The sequence below is a fragment of the Bombus affinis genome, chromosome 1 (assembly GCF_024516045.1).
Source record: "Bombus affinis isolate iyBomAffi1 chromosome 1, iyBomAffi1.2, whole genome shotgun sequence".
In the NCBI taxonomy this organism is placed as follows: Eukaryota; Metazoa; Arthropoda; class Insecta; order Hymenoptera; family Apidae; genus Bombus; species Bombus affinis.
Window position 1 is genome coordinate 10769687 of NC_066344.1, and position 21619 is coordinate 10791305.

General features: G+C 40.8%; 1 protein-coding gene across 4 annotated transcripts in view; it reads right to left on the reverse strand.

Annotated features, from left to right (window-relative positions):
• Positions 1 to 14374: 14374 nt before the first annotated feature.
• The window catches only part of LOC126917106 (discoidin domain-containing receptor 2-like), a 134653-nt gene continuing 127408 nt past the window's right edge, over positions 14375 to 21619 (reverse strand). For all 4 annotated transcript variants that reach the window (XM_050723587.1, XM_050723576.1, XM_050723566.1 and 1 more), the window contains one exon: positions 14375 to 21299. In XM_050723587.1, the coding sequence (XP_050579544.1) occupies positions 21132 to 21299 (168 nt within the window). In that variant the 3' untranslated portion in view covers positions 14375 to 21131. The remainder of the gene's footprint in view (positions 21300 to 21619) is intronic.

Genomic DNA, 21619 nt, shown 5'->3' on the forward strand with positions numbered 1-21619 from the left:
CGAAATTGAGGCTGGTTTCATTTCAATTTATAAATAATAGAACAGCATTTGGCGGAAATTTCGTGTTTCATTTTCGAAAAATAATTGATGGAGGTTGGGAAATAAACCGACAGAAACAGGGTATCAATAATTTTGTTTAATAACAAAATTGTGCCTGCGCCGGCAGGAATTTTTAAGAGACCAAATATTTCGATAAGTATTCGATAGGTTCCCGTGTCTTCAATATAATCTAATTTATCCATCGCTTGCTAAAATTATAGTATACTTTCCATCACTGTACGTACAAAATATACAATTACTCGAATCTGAAATTCATACCAGAAATAGTTCCCCAATCCTTTTCTATTAAACCGGGCATTCAGGTTGAATTTCCGATAAAACGTACGTATAAAGCGAAGTAATCGATTTCGCCGGAAAGGAAGAAGAAAATAATTCGCGTCATAAGCTTGATTTTATGAGAAAATAGTGTGACACCTTGAAATCGAAGCCGAACCCGGTATCGCTTATAGCCCGGTAATTCTGCTTTGCATGAAACGGAGACGAGCGCGTAAGTAAATGTCAGCGCGGCGAGGGACGTGGCACGGCGCGGTGTGCGCGGGATCGATAATGCTCGCGTCGATTTTACAATTCATGAATTCATAATTCAAGCACCGTCTCCTGTGAGAGTGCCACCGTCACGTCACTATTCGGCCGACGAAGCGTACACCAGCTCGACCTGAGCATCGACTTCCGCAAGTCGAAGTTACATCGCCTTGTAAACAACAATTATAAATTCAGCGAAACTTTCACAACCTTGCGCTTCCCGTACGCTTTCCAGTCTTTTCGAACACGCTCGACTCAACAAGTTTTCCAGGAGATCGAATTCGACGATGAATCTCAAGAAACTAATAAATCCTGGTTCCTCTGTTTGCGAACTGGAATCATCGTCCGGAAAAGATCGTTTCGTTTGTAGCATTTTCCTCTTCCGCCCTTTCTTCGAGCCACGTTCGATGGCGCTAAGTCCACCGCATTTACGTATTTTCACGATTCGTCGTCGTTCTTCCCATAAAATTCGATGGCCCGTGAAACTTGCCTACCCCTTAAGCATACTTTGTCCATTTCTTTTAGTTCTGATCCAACAAAGATATAAGTCTAGCCTGAATTCATCTGTCTCTGTGCAAGGATCGCAATTAAGGTGTAGGCATGTGAATTAATTTGTTTATATAATATTATATAGGGTTACCGTCTATGTTTGCCACTAGATTGGGATTCGCTTTCTACTTTCAACAGAACTGCGAATATCCCTGTGTTTAGACCACGGTCCTGCTAGGTTGCCCTAGTTGATGAGTAGCAGGCGCGTAGACGAAACACAACAGTTTTCTCTTTTCTTCCCTCGATACTTCCATCTCTCTCACGCTTTCCACCTAAGAATTTAAATTGTATAATAAATAAAATGGAGTATGAAAAAAAAGAACCTTTTGTAGCTCTCGTATACGTATATACACTCTAGGAATTATATGTCGTACAATGTATGCAAAGTGTTAAGAAGAAAGAGTTTAAAGCCTCTTGGTAATAGTATTCATTAAGAGGGATAAAAATACGCTTGAGCTTCGAATGTAATTTTGGAGTTTCCTGTAGTACTTTAACGAGGCTTAATTTACTTTTTCATGATAATGTAGGTGGCTGAATTACAGTGAATGGAAAATGTAACGTAACGTGTGATGAAAAGAAATGAATGGAATGTTTGCAAATGCACGTACGTTGTCGGCTCGCACGTGCGAATACTATATTCAAATGAGAGGAGGATATACGAAACTTCCTATTATGAAAGAGGAAACAGAGTTCCGTGCTTCGTATTATGATTCTTTCTTACACTGGCGCTAAACTATCGTCATGGCTATTATTTTAATACGTAACACTTTTCTTATGTTTCTTTAATTGCTCCTTCATTTACACTGCCGAAGAATTATCTAAATTATTTGCACATATAAACTAACTAAATAAAGGAACAAATAGACTTTAGATTTCATATATGTACATACAATTAACGTTGTCTTCGCTTAACATTCTCATTAGACTCTTATTTCTTAACATCCCTGTAAATAAACGTTTTAACAATCATTTTTCCAGCTCGAATACATCACCGCCTCGTTTAAAAATTTCAGAAAACATCAACAAACGACATTCGAATTGCTTATTGGTCAAATTGATTGACTCCATGAAGTAGAAAGTGGAGAACATTTCTAAAATTTCCAAAGTAACCGCTTTGACCTGTAAACACATTTTTCAACGTTATTCACAGAATGCCGCGTTCATTGAGAGGTAAGAAATTTTCTCAGGATGAGTCGAAGCAAGGTGAGACGCAAGTCGAACGGCGTCACATAGACCGGCGCGGCGGTGACAGCTGAACGGCTTGCTCGAGGTGACGACTTATTTCCTCCGACGCGTTACCCAGTGTTCCAGCTTGGTCTTTGTTCGATGAATAATATATGGCGGTGAGCGTCTGCATTGTTTTGCGTACTCCGCAAACGCGCGCTCAACCACGCACGCATGCATGACGCGCTGCACGATGCACGCACGCATGCACCCTCGCAAACCGGATGCTGCGCTCGCCCCCTCCTGCGCAGTCTACGCGATTTCCCGCTACGTGTCCGCGGCTACCACGATGTATCCGTCCCGTGAACTAAGCGCGAAACCAACTTCGTCGAATCCACGTCCAGGGGATATCAAACACGCCGGCTTCGCTTCCAAGAAAACTTGGCGAGAAGATTTCGTTTGAGAAGTTCCTCTTGCGACTGGTCGAAGCGATCCTGCTGAAAAAGTCATGTATAAATGATGTCATGAGATGTAGCGTGAAGGTTTGAAATGTTGTTTGAAGGTTTGTGTCCTTCAAAGTGAAACTTTAATTTTTCAAGCAGTCGAAGGTTTTCGCGTGTTCATTGTAGATTAAAGCGATAAGCTTTGGAATTGGCAACCCCATCGGTACAGTTGATAGAATTATTAGATGCAAGAGGCTCCCTTTCTGACATCCACAGGAAACTTGGATAGAATTATGTGTAACCTTTGGGCTATAGATGTTTGTGCAAATCCGTATTTTTCTAAAACTGATTAAAGAAATGGAATTTAAACAAAGATCTGTTTTAATTATTAAATATTATTACGCCTATTTTACCTTCGATATTTTGTATACTTTTGTCAAATATCTGCCAATAATTCTACTAAGGATACCACGAAACATAGGTTGTTCCACGTGAGATTCGCACCTTCGTATATTTGTGTTAGTTTGTACCCGCGTGTACGTGACTCGACTGACTAAATTAAACGAAACGGAATTAAATTCGATACCTGGAGCAACGGTGAATTTTACATCGGCGAACCGACATAAACTCGAATAAACTTCACCTCCTTTCTTCTCTCCCCTTTTTTCTTCCAGCCGGTAGATTGCTTTTGCCCTTCCCGTTCCCATTGGCATCTGAAGAATTCATAAGATCCACAGAGGCATCCCTTTCGCGGTAAACAATCGTAAAACGCGGCCCACGTTTCTCTTTATTTTTGGTTAAGCGAATATTTTAGGATAGCAATCCGTTTCGCACGATTACCAACAGAAAGAGACCCTCTCACTCTCTTTCTCTAGAGCGAAATTAAAAATATTTTCGAAATGTTTCGAGAATACTTTCGCTGGGAACTATTTCATGAGAAACCTGTGGCACCGTACCATATACATTTACGGCTTTACACAAATGTTCCTTTATATGCTGGTCGTGAGAGCATCCCACTATTGCATATTCATACGGTGGCATTTTGACGAATCGTTCGTGAACAAATCGATCGAGACGGAACGCTTTCGCTTGGGAATGTTGGAATCTCGCAAACATTGCTTATTTCCATTGTAAACAATCTAGTAAGTATACTACCTTGATATTGACATATTCCAATATTGCATTTCCATGCTTTTTCCAAATTACTAGCAAACATCAATTGCTTTCATAATGGTTTATAAACTCCTAGATCAATATCCGTGTCTACCAATCTCGAATACAGAATGAAAATATTTTACGTAACAAGATGAAGTTGTCGTGGAAGTAAATTAATGTTTTCTTAGTTTCTAACAGAGTTTCATGAAAATTCAAATAACCCAGTTCGTCATTTCCCATTATTCGTATCTTCAGCTCGATAAATCTAGTTAACAAAGATAATAAAAGTAAACGAAAAATATTATTTTCAAAAGAATAGAATTCGAATAAGAACGAAGATAAATGAATAGATTACAGAACATCTTTAGAATAAAATCGCTATCTGTTCCACAAGAGTAACAATGTGACGTGCGAATTTATTGGAATTTAATTGAACGTCATTATACTCGCATGTACGTAAAAGATATTCATGAGCGTGTAACATCTTGCAACACCATACCGTCGTGACATTCAACGCTTCTCGAGTTAATCTCTGGCAGAGATATGAGCATTCGAACGACACGATGGCAGACGTGTAACGTGTGCGGCGCTTGTAAAACGGCAGCAGAGAAGCAGCAGGAAAAACTTAATATCGACGAGTACTTTTAATCGGAGCCGAGGGCCGGCATTATCGCCGGTACTGGTAGGGACATGATTACCAGTTAGCCACCGAGAGTATGACCGGTCGGTTTCGATGTTCCCGCAGCTGGGCGCACAGCGGTTGGTCGTTTTGCGGTTATAGCGCAAAAGACCCGGCAAGAATTAAACGTATAATCAAACGGCGATTCTTTATCTCGGTTCTTTCGGCCATACTGCATCGAAAAAGCCTTTTCTCCCCTGCTTCTGCCAATGAAATCTCAATTTCAAGCGTGTGTTTGCCATTTCGAAATGGCCACGGGCCCCCTCGAATTAAACTGACTCGATGATTGACCGTTTTATGCACCGTTTCGATTAGGAAGCATCGTTTGTCGTGACAGCCGACGACTGGAGTGCTTTTCAAGCACGAGACCGTTCCTCGCTGTGTTCGACCAGCGTTTTCATTTTAAGGGGCAATGCTTCAATGAGTCTCTATTCTTCGTTTGACAAATTCTTATTCGTCTCGTGGAAACTTTTATGACGAATACGTATGAATTGTGGTCATTAACTTTTGATCTTTTGTTCTTTTGTTTCATATTATCTACGTTGGAATTGTTAGTGATCCAATCTGAAAATGTATTTATATACGCACGTAAAAGTTAAATATTTATATACGTATTATACGTATTAAAAATGGTCCCACTGAATATCGAGGCTTATTAATATAGTGGACAGTCGGTTGTTTAAGTACTTCTGTAATCTCTGGAAAATTTATACCTTCTTATATGAAATATATATATATGTATATGTTACAATATATAAATGTGTTATTAATATATTATCATATTTACATATTTCTTCAAATTTATTTCGGACTTGATCAATATTATCATAACGGTGAAAGGTGTCTACAACTGTTTCAATATTTCCTTGGACCATTGTGTATGCGATAAAATATTCTGTCGAGTCTAGAGGGAATACCTAGCAACATACAAAAGGAGAAAAAATTAGAAATACGAGAAAACGAAAGGAAAAGAAATTGGATCAGAAGGTAAGTGCACGAAACTGATCCAGGAATTGCACGACGGAAAATCCACTAAAAGGCTTCGTTACGTGATCCTAATATACCAAGACAAAATTTCCATTTTCCGGAAGATAACTCTCCGAGTATAACGTTGCAATATTATTGCAAGTGAACGTATCTCAAACCCGGAAGCTTCAAGCAGCAGGAATATCAGGGCCCACGTAGCATCTACCCAATGATCGTTATTTACAAAGAGGTAAGCGGTCGCGTAATTCGCGCAAGAACCCGAAGCAGGAACCGAGCAATAGAAGGAAAGGCTTGATGTCGACGAGTGGCTTTAATCAAATGACTGCTTATTATCACGGCGGGTAGACAATTGATCAATTAGATAATCGGCGCATACAGGCGTGCAACGTGTTCGCGAGGCCAATGCGAAACTTGGTTGTTCATTTGAACGAGCAACCTCTTCACGGTCCCCTGTTCCAAGAGGGACGATAGTCCCACGCGAGTCGTAGCATTCGATAGGTCGATTAAAAAGATCCTGCTCGGTTCTAGAAGGTAATTTGGCTGGCCAATTCGACAGCGTAGCCGCGTCATTTTCGAGCACTTGGCTGCAAGCCGCTCGATTCGCGAAGTGGCCTCGAGAGGGTCGCTCGATCGGATCAATTTCATCGAAGCCACTTCTGCTCTGTTGCTCTAGATGTCAACGACAGGGTACTTGGGGAGCGACGCCAAACCCCTTCGGCATAGGCACTCGTCTCGTGAACGCGTAGTCGTTCGAAAGGATCCTTCGTTTCCTCGAAATTCTCTCGAATCTGACCTGGTATCGCGTGGCTCGAGTATTCACAGTGGGTTATTGGGTGTGCGTAGTACGAGAGATCGTTCGTGCGAACTTTTACTCAACTGCCTCGAAGTACAATTTAATGCAGTCGAATTTTTTTATGTAGCGTAAGAACAGTTTGGAAAAAAGTAGGATAGGCGCGTAGATTTGTAGAAGAATTGCATGTTCATTCAATGAAATTTTATTACAGACTAACTGGTAAAAGAATGGCTGAAGTGAGACGAGTTGTTGAGATGAACACTCGAATTCCCTGACTTGGCATTTTTTCGACATCGAGGAGATGAAAAGTATAGGTAACTGGTGAGTGAATGTTTCGAAGAACGAGGAAGGCTAATATCTACGTCAATCAGGTAGCGGTAGGCCCTGTGATGATCGCGCACGATGTTCGAGTGTCCGACTAACGGCTCGCAAGCAATAAAATAATACAGCGCGCTAAGTTTAAGGAAAGCTGAAAGGGTATGCTAATTGCAAAATATTCTTGTTGCGTTGTTGAACTTTCCTTGGTTAGAAACGGTTGCCGATTTCTTAAACTCGAGTGTCATGCGAATTATTAAAAAGAGTATTTCTTAATATTTTGTTACGTCTACTGTAAAAGGTTATTATCATTGCATCTTATTTTATTTTTGTTTTGGGTTTGATAATACCTGAATATTTTAATCCGAAGGTATTTAATGATTGATATTATTCATACTTGTTGAAGTGGTCACCACTTCTACGAAAACTCTGCATCTGATCTTTTTAGTTTTCTCAAGCGCTGAAACCATCGACAGCATATAGACAAAAGACTGGCATGAAGGCAGACCATAAACAATAGACAGCCGACGTTGGCTTCGGGGTTTTTCACTTATAAGGTAACACTGCTAGCGTGCAGATCTGCACCAGTTCAAATTGTATTCCTACTTATTATTACACTTCTCTATTAAATATATTTTTTCTACCTTACACTTTATCCACGCGTTTTCTCTCTTTATACATCTAATAACCTCAACAATACTAATAATAAAATGAAACGAAATCTATTAATATACTTTCTAAATATCGCTTCGTTACTCGAGTTTATCATTCTTCTATATCCTTCTACTCCAATTATGAAATTCCTATTAGACCATCTGTTACTTATACTGACGTCAATGATATCAGTGCTGTTTATAGGCTACCAGTCAACAAATTTGTAATACGTCTCATGAAAACCAAGTTTAGAATCCTACTATTAAAAAGCTTTTGATGAAAAGTCTCGTCTAAGTAAGGATATCGAACTTGAATAATTGAACATTTGTAACATTAATTTCGAATGAATAATAAAACTAGCAAATAATTCGCCGTAGATAAAATTGGAAGAGTAATTCCAAATTTCCAACCGGTAGCGTATCTATAGATACTTCTAAGCTCGAATATTTCAGACACTATACGTTCAAAATCTATAATAGCACCTACAATACAATTGCTATGAATACGCTTTACAGCAAAATGTTCTCACCAAAATATACTCTATCATCTATAATGTATGCTCGTGTTTCGCCCGAATTCCAACAGTCCCTCCACGTCGATCTCTCCATGGTCTGACATTTATATCTGCGATATCGACTGCTCGTCCTAAAGTAGACGCGTATATCTTCGCGCCAAAAATAAACTTTTCCCGATGACTGGCACGGTCGAGTCGCGTCGATCCAATTATAAAATGCTGCTGTGAATTTGCCAAGCAATTTCGCTCCTTTTCAAAGGACACTTCTCGGCCGTAACCGCGATAGCAAAAGAGCATTTCGCTGACTGGTGACTTCCTGTTGGCAATTAGAGGCGGGAAGCAAGGGCAAAAATAATGCCGCGCGAAACGTGCTTGAAGTTCTAACGACCCGTTGAGAGGGACAACGACGGACCAGAGCGCTATATCTCACCCCGTTCCGCAGGATATTTGTCTTCGAGCGCGGCCATTTGACATCCGATACTCCGCGACACGGCGTCGCCACAGCGAAAGTAGAGGAGGACGTCGTACGTCCCCTTCGAATCGTTCTCGATCCCTTCTCGTCCGGCTATTCCACGAAACGTGTCAGCGACGGCGCGCGTGCTAATTGCATGAAATATTGGAGCGCGCCGGTGGCCGAGAGAGTCTGCTGACTGCTTCCTCCTTTGCGCTTCTCCTTTTGATACCTTTTGCTCCAGGAAGTTGAACATCGTGGTCGAGAACCGAGAGAGAATGAATGAACGGATAGTTGGTATTTTCGAATGAATGGGAGTATAATAAGCGGTATTGACTTTTTGTTTGTACTAATAGGTGGTTTTTATTAGCTGATTGGATATGAAATCGTAATGCAATGGTTTCGAAGGGATGACGATAATGTCTGTATTATTGGCTTATGTATAATCGATAGATGTAAATGATGGTATTTTACTGGATATCAGTGGTTTAATACACTTACAAATATATGGTAATATTTACCATAGAAAGTGCAGTTTCATAGGCTCATCTATAGTTAACAGTGTCTAGTACGATTTCATTCAGAGGAAAATTATTCTGTTCAATTAAATATAAACATATGCTGTACAAATACTTCTAACGATTCAACATTCAATTTATTTCAGATGTTATTTTTCCGTTTTAAAACACTATGTGTTCGTTATAATTTTCCGAATATCTCACGTTTCACAAAATACTTGTTTCACAAAATATTTGTTTAGAATTAAATGGTATAATATATAGAGACGTGGAGACAAAATGTATACTCACCACTGTAGATATTGACGTTTAATAGCGTGTAATAATATTTATCTGAATGGGACTACATCGGCATCGTCCTACATATCTACACATACCCAAACGAATACCATAAACCAACATCAAAGCTTCACCAATCTGCTTATCGATTGTTCCAGATTTTTAATTCGTAGAACGAAGCGTAACACGTGTAGCGCGTGATAATGCAAATGAGATTAAAACAACTTTGAGTTAGACTTTGAAACGAACTGGACAGCTTTATCTAGCAACGTTCGCCGTGATATTCCAAGCGAAATATGGTCGAGACGTTTGATGAACGTTTAAGTGAGTGGTGAACCGGTGTACTCGTTATTTCGCGAACAGCCGGCCCGTTCGTAACAAGGCATACAGAGAGTTTGTTTCTAATGTCGAGTACTAAAACCCCACTTAATGAAAAGGAGATTAAGGGATCGGGCGGCTCAGAGGGAGATTAATCTCTTGAAAGCTCGCACGTTGTAATCCAACGGGTTCTCATTATTCACATTGTACGTACCAAATATATCGTGTGTGCTAATTCGTCAAACTAGTTTACCTTTATTTCCTATAATTAACGTAATGAAGAGTAAACCAGAACAATCCATTTGGGTTGTCGATATTTACACACTAGTACGAATATAGATATTTGAATATCAATATTAATTTTTGAACTAAACCATGCTAAATTAATTAATAAATTGTAAATAAGTAAATGTTATGCCAGAAATAAAAGGAGCATTGTCGGTTTATTATGTATAATTATTTAAATATTAGAAAACACGTTTGTTATTCCATTATTTCATTTAGGAAATTTCTTATATTGATAGTAGTTAATAGGTAGCCTTATATTAAAAACAGCAGAAACTTCAAAAGGAATATTTCTAGATATAGTGCTAAGTTATAAGTAAATACATGCGTTTTAACTTTATTACTTGGACATCGCAACCAATCTTTTAGAGAATATTTTCTGCGTCAGTATGGCATGCAAGGTATTTCACAGGTACAATACGTTCAAATATTTATCCTACGTATACTACATGCGAGGACTATGTCTCTTTTAGCCACTTAGCTCCTGTTAAATTGTTAATCAGACTGTTGCTTAATATAATAGGATATATAAATATTAATTATGTAATTTATACCTCAATACCTAAATATAACCCACATAATGTAGACCTAAATATAATAAAAATTACTTAATTACTTTTCTAATTTCATAAAAATGTCACATCATTAAATTACTCGTAATTAACTTACTAAAATTTTCGTTTCTGTCTATTTCTGATTTTTATTAAAATTATCTCCATTTTTCTTAACCTTCTTTAAACTTCACAGAGCGAAGTTATGTTTAAAATTCGCCAAAGAGGTTTCCCGAATTCCCGTAATTCCAGGTTTTCGAGAACTTTCGAGACCGGAATTGTATTCGCTTCGTAGGTGATGCGTTGACTGCCATGATTTCGTGGTTACCACATATTCGTCCATCCATACGCGCAGAATTCCAGGGGCACACGATTGTTAAACCTCTCGCTTAGCATCCGGTTCGTAAAGTTCCACCGTGGGCAGCAGCAGGCTCAGATTTACTTGCGGCTAACGTAGTTACCTGTTAGCCTGGGGTTACGGTAAAGCTCGCTTTATCGTGCCAGAAATCTCGTGGATACGTTGTCATAGTTCAACGCTTACGACATGATTCCTGTTTTCTATTGGCTGCCACTCTCTCTCTTTCTCTCTTCTCCGCTCCTTCGCTGCTGAGTTACGCCTATTGTGTGTTGCAGACACTCGCGCGAATACCGTGTCGATAATTTCCAGGAAATAAGCTGTTATTTCTTTGAGAATTATGCGGAAATTAATCTGGAACTTGCGTGGTAAAATTACATCTTTGGAAATTTTATGGTAAGCTGAGTATAAGTTTGTTCGTGTTTTTTATGGATTCTTTAGAAGTTTCTTTAAGAGATGTTTTAATTAAAGTCTATCTAATCGATATCGTGTATATTGTTTTATTATACTATCTTTTGTAACTTATTCATCTTATTATTTTAAGTCTCTTTCTTTTTTGGTCAAGAAGTTCGGAAATGTAAATTTTCTCCGAATTGCTTGACGATTCTCCGGAAGAAAGTTCTCTACATCTTTAAATAATTGAAAATTAGATGAAACAGGTTATCAGAAATATTATCATCTGTCATCTGATTTTAGCTGGAATTAATAGTTCTATGAGCTATTTAAACCTGTGTGAATTTTCCTCTCTGTATATTTATCTGCTATAACTAACACAGATAACATCATTATATATCCTTAAGAACGCATATTGCTACATTACTTACTTTACATATCCATAACGAAACGAAATATCAATTCCGAAATATAATATATAATTTCCAAAAAAATATCGCATGGCATATTTCAAATTTAAAAAGAAATTTAAATCTCATGCGACACTCAACCTTATTTTCAATTTCGATACGTACTCAGATATTTTCTCACGGTTAATCGTAGCTCCCTTGAAATTTATAAAAGAGAGCATATTTATCCACGGAATCCGTCCTCTGCCTTCTAATAAGTGCCAAGGACCAACGTCTAATCTCGCAGTAAATTAAGAACGTGATGTCAACCATTTAGAATGCGGAACTCTGCGTGGCACAAAGGCATTCTTCGTCATCCCATGCCTCCGATTCGACCGTAATTTCGGATGTGATGCAGCAACATTTTCGACCCGGGGATATATTTGCCATCGCACGTTTGTTCGTCAGAACCGTGTGATGGATGGGAAACAATAATGGCACCCGTTAGAGGGTTGCGCAGGAAACGCATTAACGCGCCTACCTTTTCGTCATCCTCAGGTGAAGGAGTCGATTGTGGCCACCGACTGTTCCTGAAACCTTCCAGAAAGCCATCTAAGAAATATCCTATATAGGGGTGTTTCGAATGAATATCATTGGGTTATGTGGGCGTTGACATAACGTCAATTTTACTTTCATATTCCATTAGGGAAACCTTTTATCGCTGAATGGTATCGTGAAAAATCATTTCCATTGCGTTTCTGACATATTCCTGTTCGGATATAAAGCAGATAAATAAAAGCAAGCTGTATAATCGAGTCCAAGTGAAATTTTATATTTGAATTCTTCCGAAATATTCTTGAATATTCTTAAATATTTGATTTCGGGAAAAATTCTATAATATAGTGGATGAGCATCTTGAAATTTTCTTGATCATATTGAAAACATAGAATATCTAGAGAACTTAAAATTAACTTTAAACATAAACGGCGTAGTTTGGCCACGAGTCGTAGAAAAATGTGAAAGGTGAAATCAGAATAAAATAGCATTAAAGATTGGAATATAAACATATTAATCCGAGTTATCATTATCAGAAAGCGCCGATAATTTAATTGTATCTAGGGAAACAATAATATCCCACAACCGTGCGTCACAATAACGTTCCGCGTTATCCCTTCACAAAAAAAGGAGATGAACGAGTCTCCCGTTGATGAAAAAACTAGCCAGTGAACCGCAATTAGTACGATTTTCGGTAGCGACCGCTTGCAAACAGCATAATTATCCGAGTGCGTATTCGCTGAAATTTATATCCGTCTCGAATAACGAGTTGAAGAATAAAAGAAACGAGGGTTGGAAGAAAGGGGGAGCGGCGGCCAGCGTTGCGCGGCTGCCGCTGCTTAAGGGAAGTAACGAGCACTAATAACCGCGAGAATTAATTAACAGCCGACCGAGGCAAAGGGGCAGAGTGGTGTAACTTGGAAGGGAATACATTCACCGCGGAAGAATACATTTTAAACACGGCGGTGTGCATCTTACTCGCGTCTAGGATTTAAGACCGCCTCGGTGGCTTGGCTAGATTCAGAAATGCTGAAAACTCTGAAAGGAAGCCTCGGTGCAAAAAGAGAGCAGTAAACGTGCTAAAGGAAAAGAAAGAAACGAGGAGAAGAGGAGCGTATCGGACTCTAGATCTATGCGTTGGGTTTCTCTTCGTGAAAGAAAATACCTGAATGAAGAAGGCCGCGCGAGGAGGAAAGGAATGGGAAAAAAGAACGGGAAATGGAGAACGAAATGGAGGGGAACGCACAAACGATAGAGCGTGAAGCGGCTTGTCGAGGGCGAATTAAAGAGGAGCTCCGTAGGAAAAGAAGAGGAGGCGACCGGGAGAGGAAAAGCGGGAGCGAGGAAACGGCGTGTCACCGGGCTCCCGCAGTCATTAAAAACCGTAGCCTCGTCGTTCTGGCCATTAGAATGACAAATGACGTCGTTGACGGTGCCAAATTAGCACGATGAAAGGACGACAGCTACCTCGCGGAAGGCTGTCATGACGCGAGTTGTACGCGGCTACATCGGTCTCTGCTTGTAAAATCTCTGCCAAAGGACGCGGACCGTTTACGCGAGCAGTTTTTGCCACAGTCATGCGAATGAAATACCGACGACTGCTCGCGATTATTACTGCACCTTTATTACTGTCATTTTCTACGTAATTCTAATTTTTCGTCGGTTAATAGACGGCCTCGATGTAAGTCGGTGCTTTCAGACATTTCTGCTCAGTGACGATTAACGATCGAACGCGAGAGAATACGCGTGGCAATAATCAAAGAGTGGCCGGACCGCTTTCAAACGCGTATCCATTCATTAAGGTTAAGCAGCATTTACGAAGCACGATCGGTTCCGCATTCAGCCAGCTGGTAGCCGGATTATCGTAGCATTACCTGGTAATTAGCTTCCGATGAGTCCACGCTTCATCGGCCACGTCCCTTGCTCGATTCGTCTCGTTGATATTCTCGTGCCTTCGATGAAATCGATCCCGATAACTCGATCGGATTTCCCGCATTCGTTTCCTATAATTAATTCTCTGACGCGATTCCTCCCTCTAAATATATGTCGACGCTCGTTCGCCCGGTTAATTTCTATCGGCGAGGATTTATCGTCGGTGACCGTAGCGTAGAAATGTCATCGGAACACACTGATCGAATATCAATCTTGTTTCATACGTTCGACGTCGCTCGCTGTGGCTCTTACTCAATAAGTAACAAACTTAAAATATACGCGGAGATGAAATATTTAGCCGATGGACGCGTACCTTTGACAAACCCGTTTTCCCCGCCTCGATCTTCCACAATCTACAACGTCAACAGGCTCGCCAAGCTGTCGAATTACAAACGTAACGAGTTAACGAGAAAATAGCGGAACGCGTTAAACGCAAGGAGAAGGGACGATGGATCCGTAAATCAGGAATAAAACGAATTGTCGTTGGGTTCATCGGACATTTATAGACTCAAATTCGCTTCGCTAAAAGTTTTATTTCGTCCAATCCAGGACAGATAGACTGGTCTGTGTTTCCTCTGTGTGTATGCAACTGGAAGAGTGTGTGTGTCTTCTCTTGTGTATCTCTTGGTGTACGATACGCGTGTGTGTTTCTGGTGTGTGCACGTGTTACACCTCGTTACACGTAGTTGTTTCCTCCTACGTCGCAATTAGTACAATATAATATGTATAGTTTTATTTTCGTCTATCTCGTTAGCATACAAAAGGATACAGGCACACAAATATCAAATATGCATCCGGTACTCGTTATTACTATTGATCAATTATAATTACACTCACAGTGGTATCTTTTATTTATTTATTTTTTTTACCTTTTCATCATTACTATTATTATTATTCCATGTCTCGCAATCACGCGTACGTACATCCTTCATATGTAAATTTTCACGCTTTCCATCGTTCGTTCTTCATTCTCTTACAAGTTACACGCTATATGTTACAATTATATACAAAATGGTCGCTTCCCGTGTCTCGACGGGCTTATTTATAATACGTTTACACATATTATGTATAAATTACAATTGCTATATACATTGAGAGATAATGCGGCGCGTTTAATAGTTTCGGGGTGGCGAGAATGTTTCCTGAACCGTCGTCCTGTTAAACCTATGATATAAACCGATCGTCGTTGTTTTCCATCCTCGTACCTGCTCGTCGCGTTCCCTTCTATTCGTTGCGTGCTCGTGTAGCTGCACGTAAGCATTCGACATCCCTCATATTTGCACGATCGATGTCGATACGCGAGGTGGTCGAGGTGAACGCAACAACAGTGTCGCTCTAACTATATTTTATTTAGAGATTGTTTCGATAAACAGGCGCTTATTCAAACGAGACTTCGATAGAGTTATATATTTGAGCAAGAAATGCACCGAGATCGACGCCACAGCTGTTTTATTGCAAACTTACATTGATTTCAGTACATACTGTATTCTCGAATTATGCTAAATTTCTCTAAACTATAACTTACAATATTACCGTTCCTCTCGTACAACATCTAATTCACAGTAACGAAGACAAAGCGAACGAAACTCACAAACTTTCAAATTTCACTTAAACTCTTGCGAGTTGGTCATTACTTGTTCGATTGAATTTTAATTTAAATCCCTAGCCTCAAGATTCGAGTACCCCAGTAATTTACTCAATAAATTCTATAAATTCTACTTTAATTCTTCAACGACGCGACCTAAGAGAAGTTGAAAAAAAAACCCGGCAAATACGGTATAAAACATTTCACATTTTATATTATCATCATACGTAACGCAACTGTTAACATTTGCTTCCTGCAAAAAGCTGAATATACACATCTTTTGTTATATCCGAAATGTAAAAAAACTTAAGGACGAAGAGATAATTATCTTATAAAACGTTTAGAATTATTCGTCGGCTTATCACGCTATCAAAGAATTAACAAGAAACAATAGTCCTCGGTGTTGCTCGCCCCAGCCTCTCGTGTCTGACTACTACGTTTGCATCTACTGAACGTGCCAGTACCATCGACGCATAAATTCTAGTTGATCCCCGAGCCTTCTCTGCCACGACCAACAACTTTCGTCGAGCATCTAACAACACTTTCGTGTGTGTGATGCAGACTCGCGCATAATATCGCCCCGAGGCCCGATCAAACGCTTTGACTCGTCCCGTTTTCTTTTTAATCCTCGCCTATTACGAGGCTCGCGAGCGCATGCACTTGTACGTCTTGGAATAAAAGATGGGCCAGTTTTTCCCCTGTTGGCCGTCACTATCGGCGAGCTTCTTCCCGCATTTCTCATGTCGCACCGAAAAAGGGTTGTAACGGCTGATTTATGCACGGGACTTTCTTCGGTTGCCTCGCTGCAGCTCTCCCCCTATAGCCTTCGTGTCTTTTCCGTATCGTAGGTACCGATGCAGAACCGATCGCGTCGTATCTCGAACGATATCGCCGGACCGTGTTTTCGCGTATCGTCGCATCGACGTTCAGACAGCGGGAATAAAAAAGGCTATGGCCTCATAAAGGCCGCGCCACAGGAAACAGAAGTCGCGACGGTATGGTAATCGTTGCATCGGATGCGTATCGAAAAGTCTCGTAGACTCGACGTGCAGTAGATGGAACGAGGAGGTCGCGAGGAGTCTTGGTCGATGCTAATATCAAACGACAAGGTGCGTTGAAAAGGGCAATGCTCGATCGAAGTTCTTTCATAGGGATTTTTTGTTAGGGAGTATTCTACTTGCCCAGCTTCTAGATCGTTCTGTCTTTGTCGTTACGAGCCGGTTTAACGTGGAAATTGTTCTGCCTATACAGACGTTCTAAGAAAAAGGTTGGCGGTGGATATAGCGGTGAAAAGAAATACATTCTCGATTCGCGTCTTCTTTAAAAAATGGGTATAAATTTAAATAACTGCCGGGTAGTTTAATGATAAACGACTCGACGAAGGAAAAATCCTCGCAACTCACATCGTTTACGTTATCTCGCGATTATTACGATTTCGAGAAGAACTATCGCTTCCTGAGATGTAAAATCGCGGCGAATATATCCCGTTGAAGATAAAACGGATCTTCCCCTTCCCCGCCGCGAGAGAGTATAGAACGTGTGCGTGTAAAGTTTAATAAAACTCGCGCGAATAAGGCTGTGAGCCACTGGGAGAGAGAGTTGCAGCGACGATTTAGAACGAGCGTGCGATATCTCGACGATCTCGGTGCACACTCGGCGCACCGTTGTCATTGACATGTCGGCAGCATGCAGCTCCGCTGCACAAAGGAACCATAAAGTATCCTAAGAAGTACGCTGCGAGCAGGCACGAAAGTACCGTCCTTCGTCATCTTTATCTTCCTCTTCGTATCCCAAAGAAGAGGGAGTGTGCACCATCTTTAACGATCTCCTTCCATTTTTTTTCCACTCCTTTACACCCTTTCCATCTCTTTTATCTCTTTTTTTTTCTTACTCTTTATTAACGAATCTCTAAGAACCTTCGGAATTCTCTCCAACCCCTGACCGGTTATTGATTTAATTCTTCCTTAACGTATAGTCTGCACGTGAACGTCATTCTCCTTTTACCGTCTGTGCACGCTTTAAGATAAATTGACGATTATTGCCAGAAGCGGACTGCCTAGGTACTGGAAGTGCAGGAAGTTCAAGGTACTTAATGCTCGGTGCCGGGGTTATTGCAGAAGTTCGGTGAAAAATTGCGGCGCGCAATAAGGATCTCCGTTTCCTTTCTCTGTCCGAGCTCGCGTAAGGCTGTCAACGGAAGTTTGAAAGCTGAACGCGATGCGGAGCAACATCGTGGAACGCGCGATACCGGAACTCGTGTTCACAGCTTCTCGATCGTCGCGATGCCGGATACAAAATGAGAAAGGACCTTGAAGCAACCGTTCTCTCTTCTTTTCTTTCATTCTCGTTCGCTCTTGTCAGTCCGCCGCTGAATTATTACGATAACGTCGAAAACGATAACGCTTGTACGTGATATTCTTTTTCTCTTTGCGATTCGTTTCATTTTCTTCGTTTTTCTTTTGCTTTTAAATCTTCGATAAAATGAAAGTTAAAAGGTAACAACGGTAGAAAGAAAGAACAGAAAACGACGATTATTATTGCGACCAAGTTATTTGCTCAGTGCCCCCCAACTTAAGGCGCTTGAAAGGTGTGTATAGGTAAGAAAGTATACGTGTGTGTGTGCGTGTGTGTGTATGTTGTGTGTGTGTCACGAGGTCCCTAACGGTTATATTTACACTCGAAGCACTCGAAGCTGTCACTCTTACGGTTTACTTTTAACATTCTACGGTGGCGACGATTAAACACTAAATATACATAGGTAAGTTTCCGATCGTTGTTAGATGCTACGCGTGTATCCCTTCGTTCGGCCAGGAACGAGAACGCGGCTTCGGTAAGAAAACTCTTCGTTGAATCTTTTATTAAACGTTCTTTGCGTAAACATTGCAACTCCTTTACATTCGATAGAGTATAGAAGTAAAAGGCTCGAAGTATAAATCGAAAATATATTTTGTAAGCGTTCTATACATAGTTGCTTCGAGAATCGTTCACTTAATAAAAGAGAAGAGATTCGACGAAGAGCTTACTCGTGGAAGTTCACGCGAGATTTATCAAGTGTGCCTAGAGTCACGTCTCGCGGCTGCCTTCGTCTCGTTCTTCTAACTTTTATTAGTATTAGTTTTCTTAATATATCACAATGTGGTCGGTTCTCTCCATGCTCGCGTTAAATCACGTTTATCTATTTACCATTATTTCCTCTCATCGTTTCTTCGCGTATTTTTTTTTTTTTTTTTTTTTTCGTCTTTTACGTACACATGTATTTAATTATTGTTGTCTCATCCCTGTATTGTCGATTCCTTACGCCGGTTAATCCCTTGATTTTTATTTTCTCGTTGCATGAAGGCGATGTCGGTAGTGATAGAGAAATAAAGTTGGGCTTATACAATATATATATAATATATATATATATAATATATCGTTATTATACGCTTAAAATTCGCCGACGCGCCATAATTACGCATTACCTTTGTTGTATTTATATATCTATTTATATATATATATTTATATAATTTTTTTTATCTCTTCCCTCGTATATATCGCACATATACGCGTACGTGTGTATAATACGTATATAAATTAAAGATTCGTTTACGGGGCGCTATATGCTGCGATAATAAATAATACGGCGAAACACATACGCAGGCGCGTACACGTGCCTCTTTACACGTATTACAGCATAGTCGGGATACTGGATTATTTATCTGACGTCAGTCTTGTGTGAGGCGGGATCGAAGCTCGCTAACGTTCTCCTTTTCCCACAAATCTTTTGTTGTTCACCCCCCCCCCCTCCCCCGTCCACCCCAAGCCTGTTCTTCCACGTCCCTACCGCTACCGTTTTCCGTTCGATATCATCGCGTCGATCTCCGCACGTTCTCGTCCCCTTATCCTTTTTTAGCTTCGCTTCTGTTCTTACCACGACAATACTTGACGTTCGTTCTATCACGCAGGAATCGTTCATGGATAGCATTCCAAAGCAACAATTAACGGCGATTAATTATCGGTCGTGAGCAGAAATCGCCAAAACCGAATAAATATTTTTACTAGAACAAAAAGACCAAAAATAAGAAAAGAGACCGCTTCTCTGATTCTTCTTTCTTCGCCTCCGATTGCTTCTTTCTTTACTTTTTTTCCTTTTTTTTTTTTTTGTCTTTTTTCAGTCTCTCGTTTTATCGTTTGCCTAGCCACGGATCGATAGCGAGCTCGATCTGGTTGCACATGCGCGCCGAACAGACGAAACCATTAAACACGCGATTCCTTCTGGAAATCCGCTCGGTCGCGTTGCATCGCCGCGCCAAGTCGCGTCCAGTTGCATCACGCCGGTTCTCTTATCGCGGCCGCGTTTTTCCGCGGCGAAAACACGACCTACGCGAATTACAATTTCGTTCGCGGAACAACGGTTCAACGAAGCTGCTAACGCTCGTGCATTTTATCAGCCCGGAAGAAATGTAGCATCGCGCGGAAAAACGTTCCGAACACGCGAGGCTGTATCAACGAAAAATACGACTCTCTTTACCTCCTCCCTCTTTGCTCTTTTTACTCTCTTCTTTCAGCCGGAACTTCTAAACCCTCTAACTCACTCACGGAGTTTGGAATTTAAGGGAGAAGAGGGTTACAGGATAACTTTTTCGCGCGTGTTCCATCCTGGCCTAGCTTCGCAAAGCTTCGCTGCGGGGAACGAAAGTCTTTTGAACGGAAAGAAAGTTCGGCAACTGCGGCGTGCGAACGCGTTTCCAGATAACGCGGACTCGTAGCGACCCGTGAAATCGAAGCTTCGTTATCCTCGACTATAATAATTCATGAAAACTCGGTGAAGATCGAAGAACGACGCGTGCTACAACGTTCGTTCTTGGTTCGTGGTCGTGTACACACCCTGTTACTCGGTAAAACTGACAGAAAATATAGAGATCGCAGATGGTCGTGCTCGACGCGTCGATTTCACGAATCGCGCTTCCCCTTGATTAGTTTCGACGAGACGAATTTCCAGAGAAGAGTCTCGGCAGCTTGCTGCCGTTTAACTGATATGCCAATTGTAGTTACAACTCCGGTTACGCGTATCGCCTACCTGCCGGTTGCAAGTAGGTTAAGTCCTCTTAAGCGCGGCACTCGAGGTATTGCGCTTCTACTCTACGGTACGCTCGGAAAGTGCGCGAATGGCAGTGCTCGTGGAGAAAGATTTCGATGAGATCGAGACCGCGGTTTGAGTGGCCGCGTCGAATCACAGACGACTTTTCGCCTGTTCCAATCTTTTTTTTTTAATTGGACCGTTCGAGAATTCCGACGCGAACAAAAAATGTTCTCCATGCCCCGGTTGCGCTCGAACTCGATCTCTTGTCGTTTCCTCTTCTTCGTCCTCTTCTTCCGCTTCGTTTCGACGCTTCGACAGCGCTCGAATTTTCGCTAGGCCTTCAGCATCCATTGTAGATTTCTTTTTCTTTCAGGGAATTAAACTCGACGATCGAATTTATCAAACCGAAACAAACTGGATAGTATATCGTTGCAACGTAAGATTCGTATAGAACAGAGAATCGTGTAAAGTGGAAGATTAAAAATAGGAACGATAGATGATAACCGATCTATAGATGCTGAAGACTTGGATTAAACGGTCGATCTCTCAAGGTGAAGTACGAAATGTTATCGTACCTTGAATCTAGCGGCGTACCGCGTGCATTCCGCAGGATGAAACAGTCCTTACGCGTATCTGTGCAAAGAGTGTTCGCGGCGCTTGCTTCCTCTGCGCTCGCGCTCGCAAACTGGTTCCGGGCTCGGAGGATTCGAGTACGTCAGATTACTAGAGCCTCGTGGGGGCGGCGCGCTCATTGGGGGCGGTGGTGGAGGGAAAAAGCTCTGCAAGCACGCCTAATGCAACAGAACGTAAAGAGAATTAAACACGTAGCTTAAGATTTTGTTTGCCTATAGTATTGCCTGTATCGCAATTTTTAGAATTTTGTTTATAAAACATCGAGATATAGTACTTTCAATGTTGATCTTTGAGATACGAAAATATAGTAACGTAAACAATAATGAAAGAGTATTTAAGTTTTTGTAAACTTTCAAGCTAACAAATAAGTATAACTAAACATTATAGTATTTACGTGCTTTAAACATTCAATAGAGAATAGGACAAAAGTTTCCAACAGACACATTTTCAATTTTATATTCCACAAGCGATATCTAAA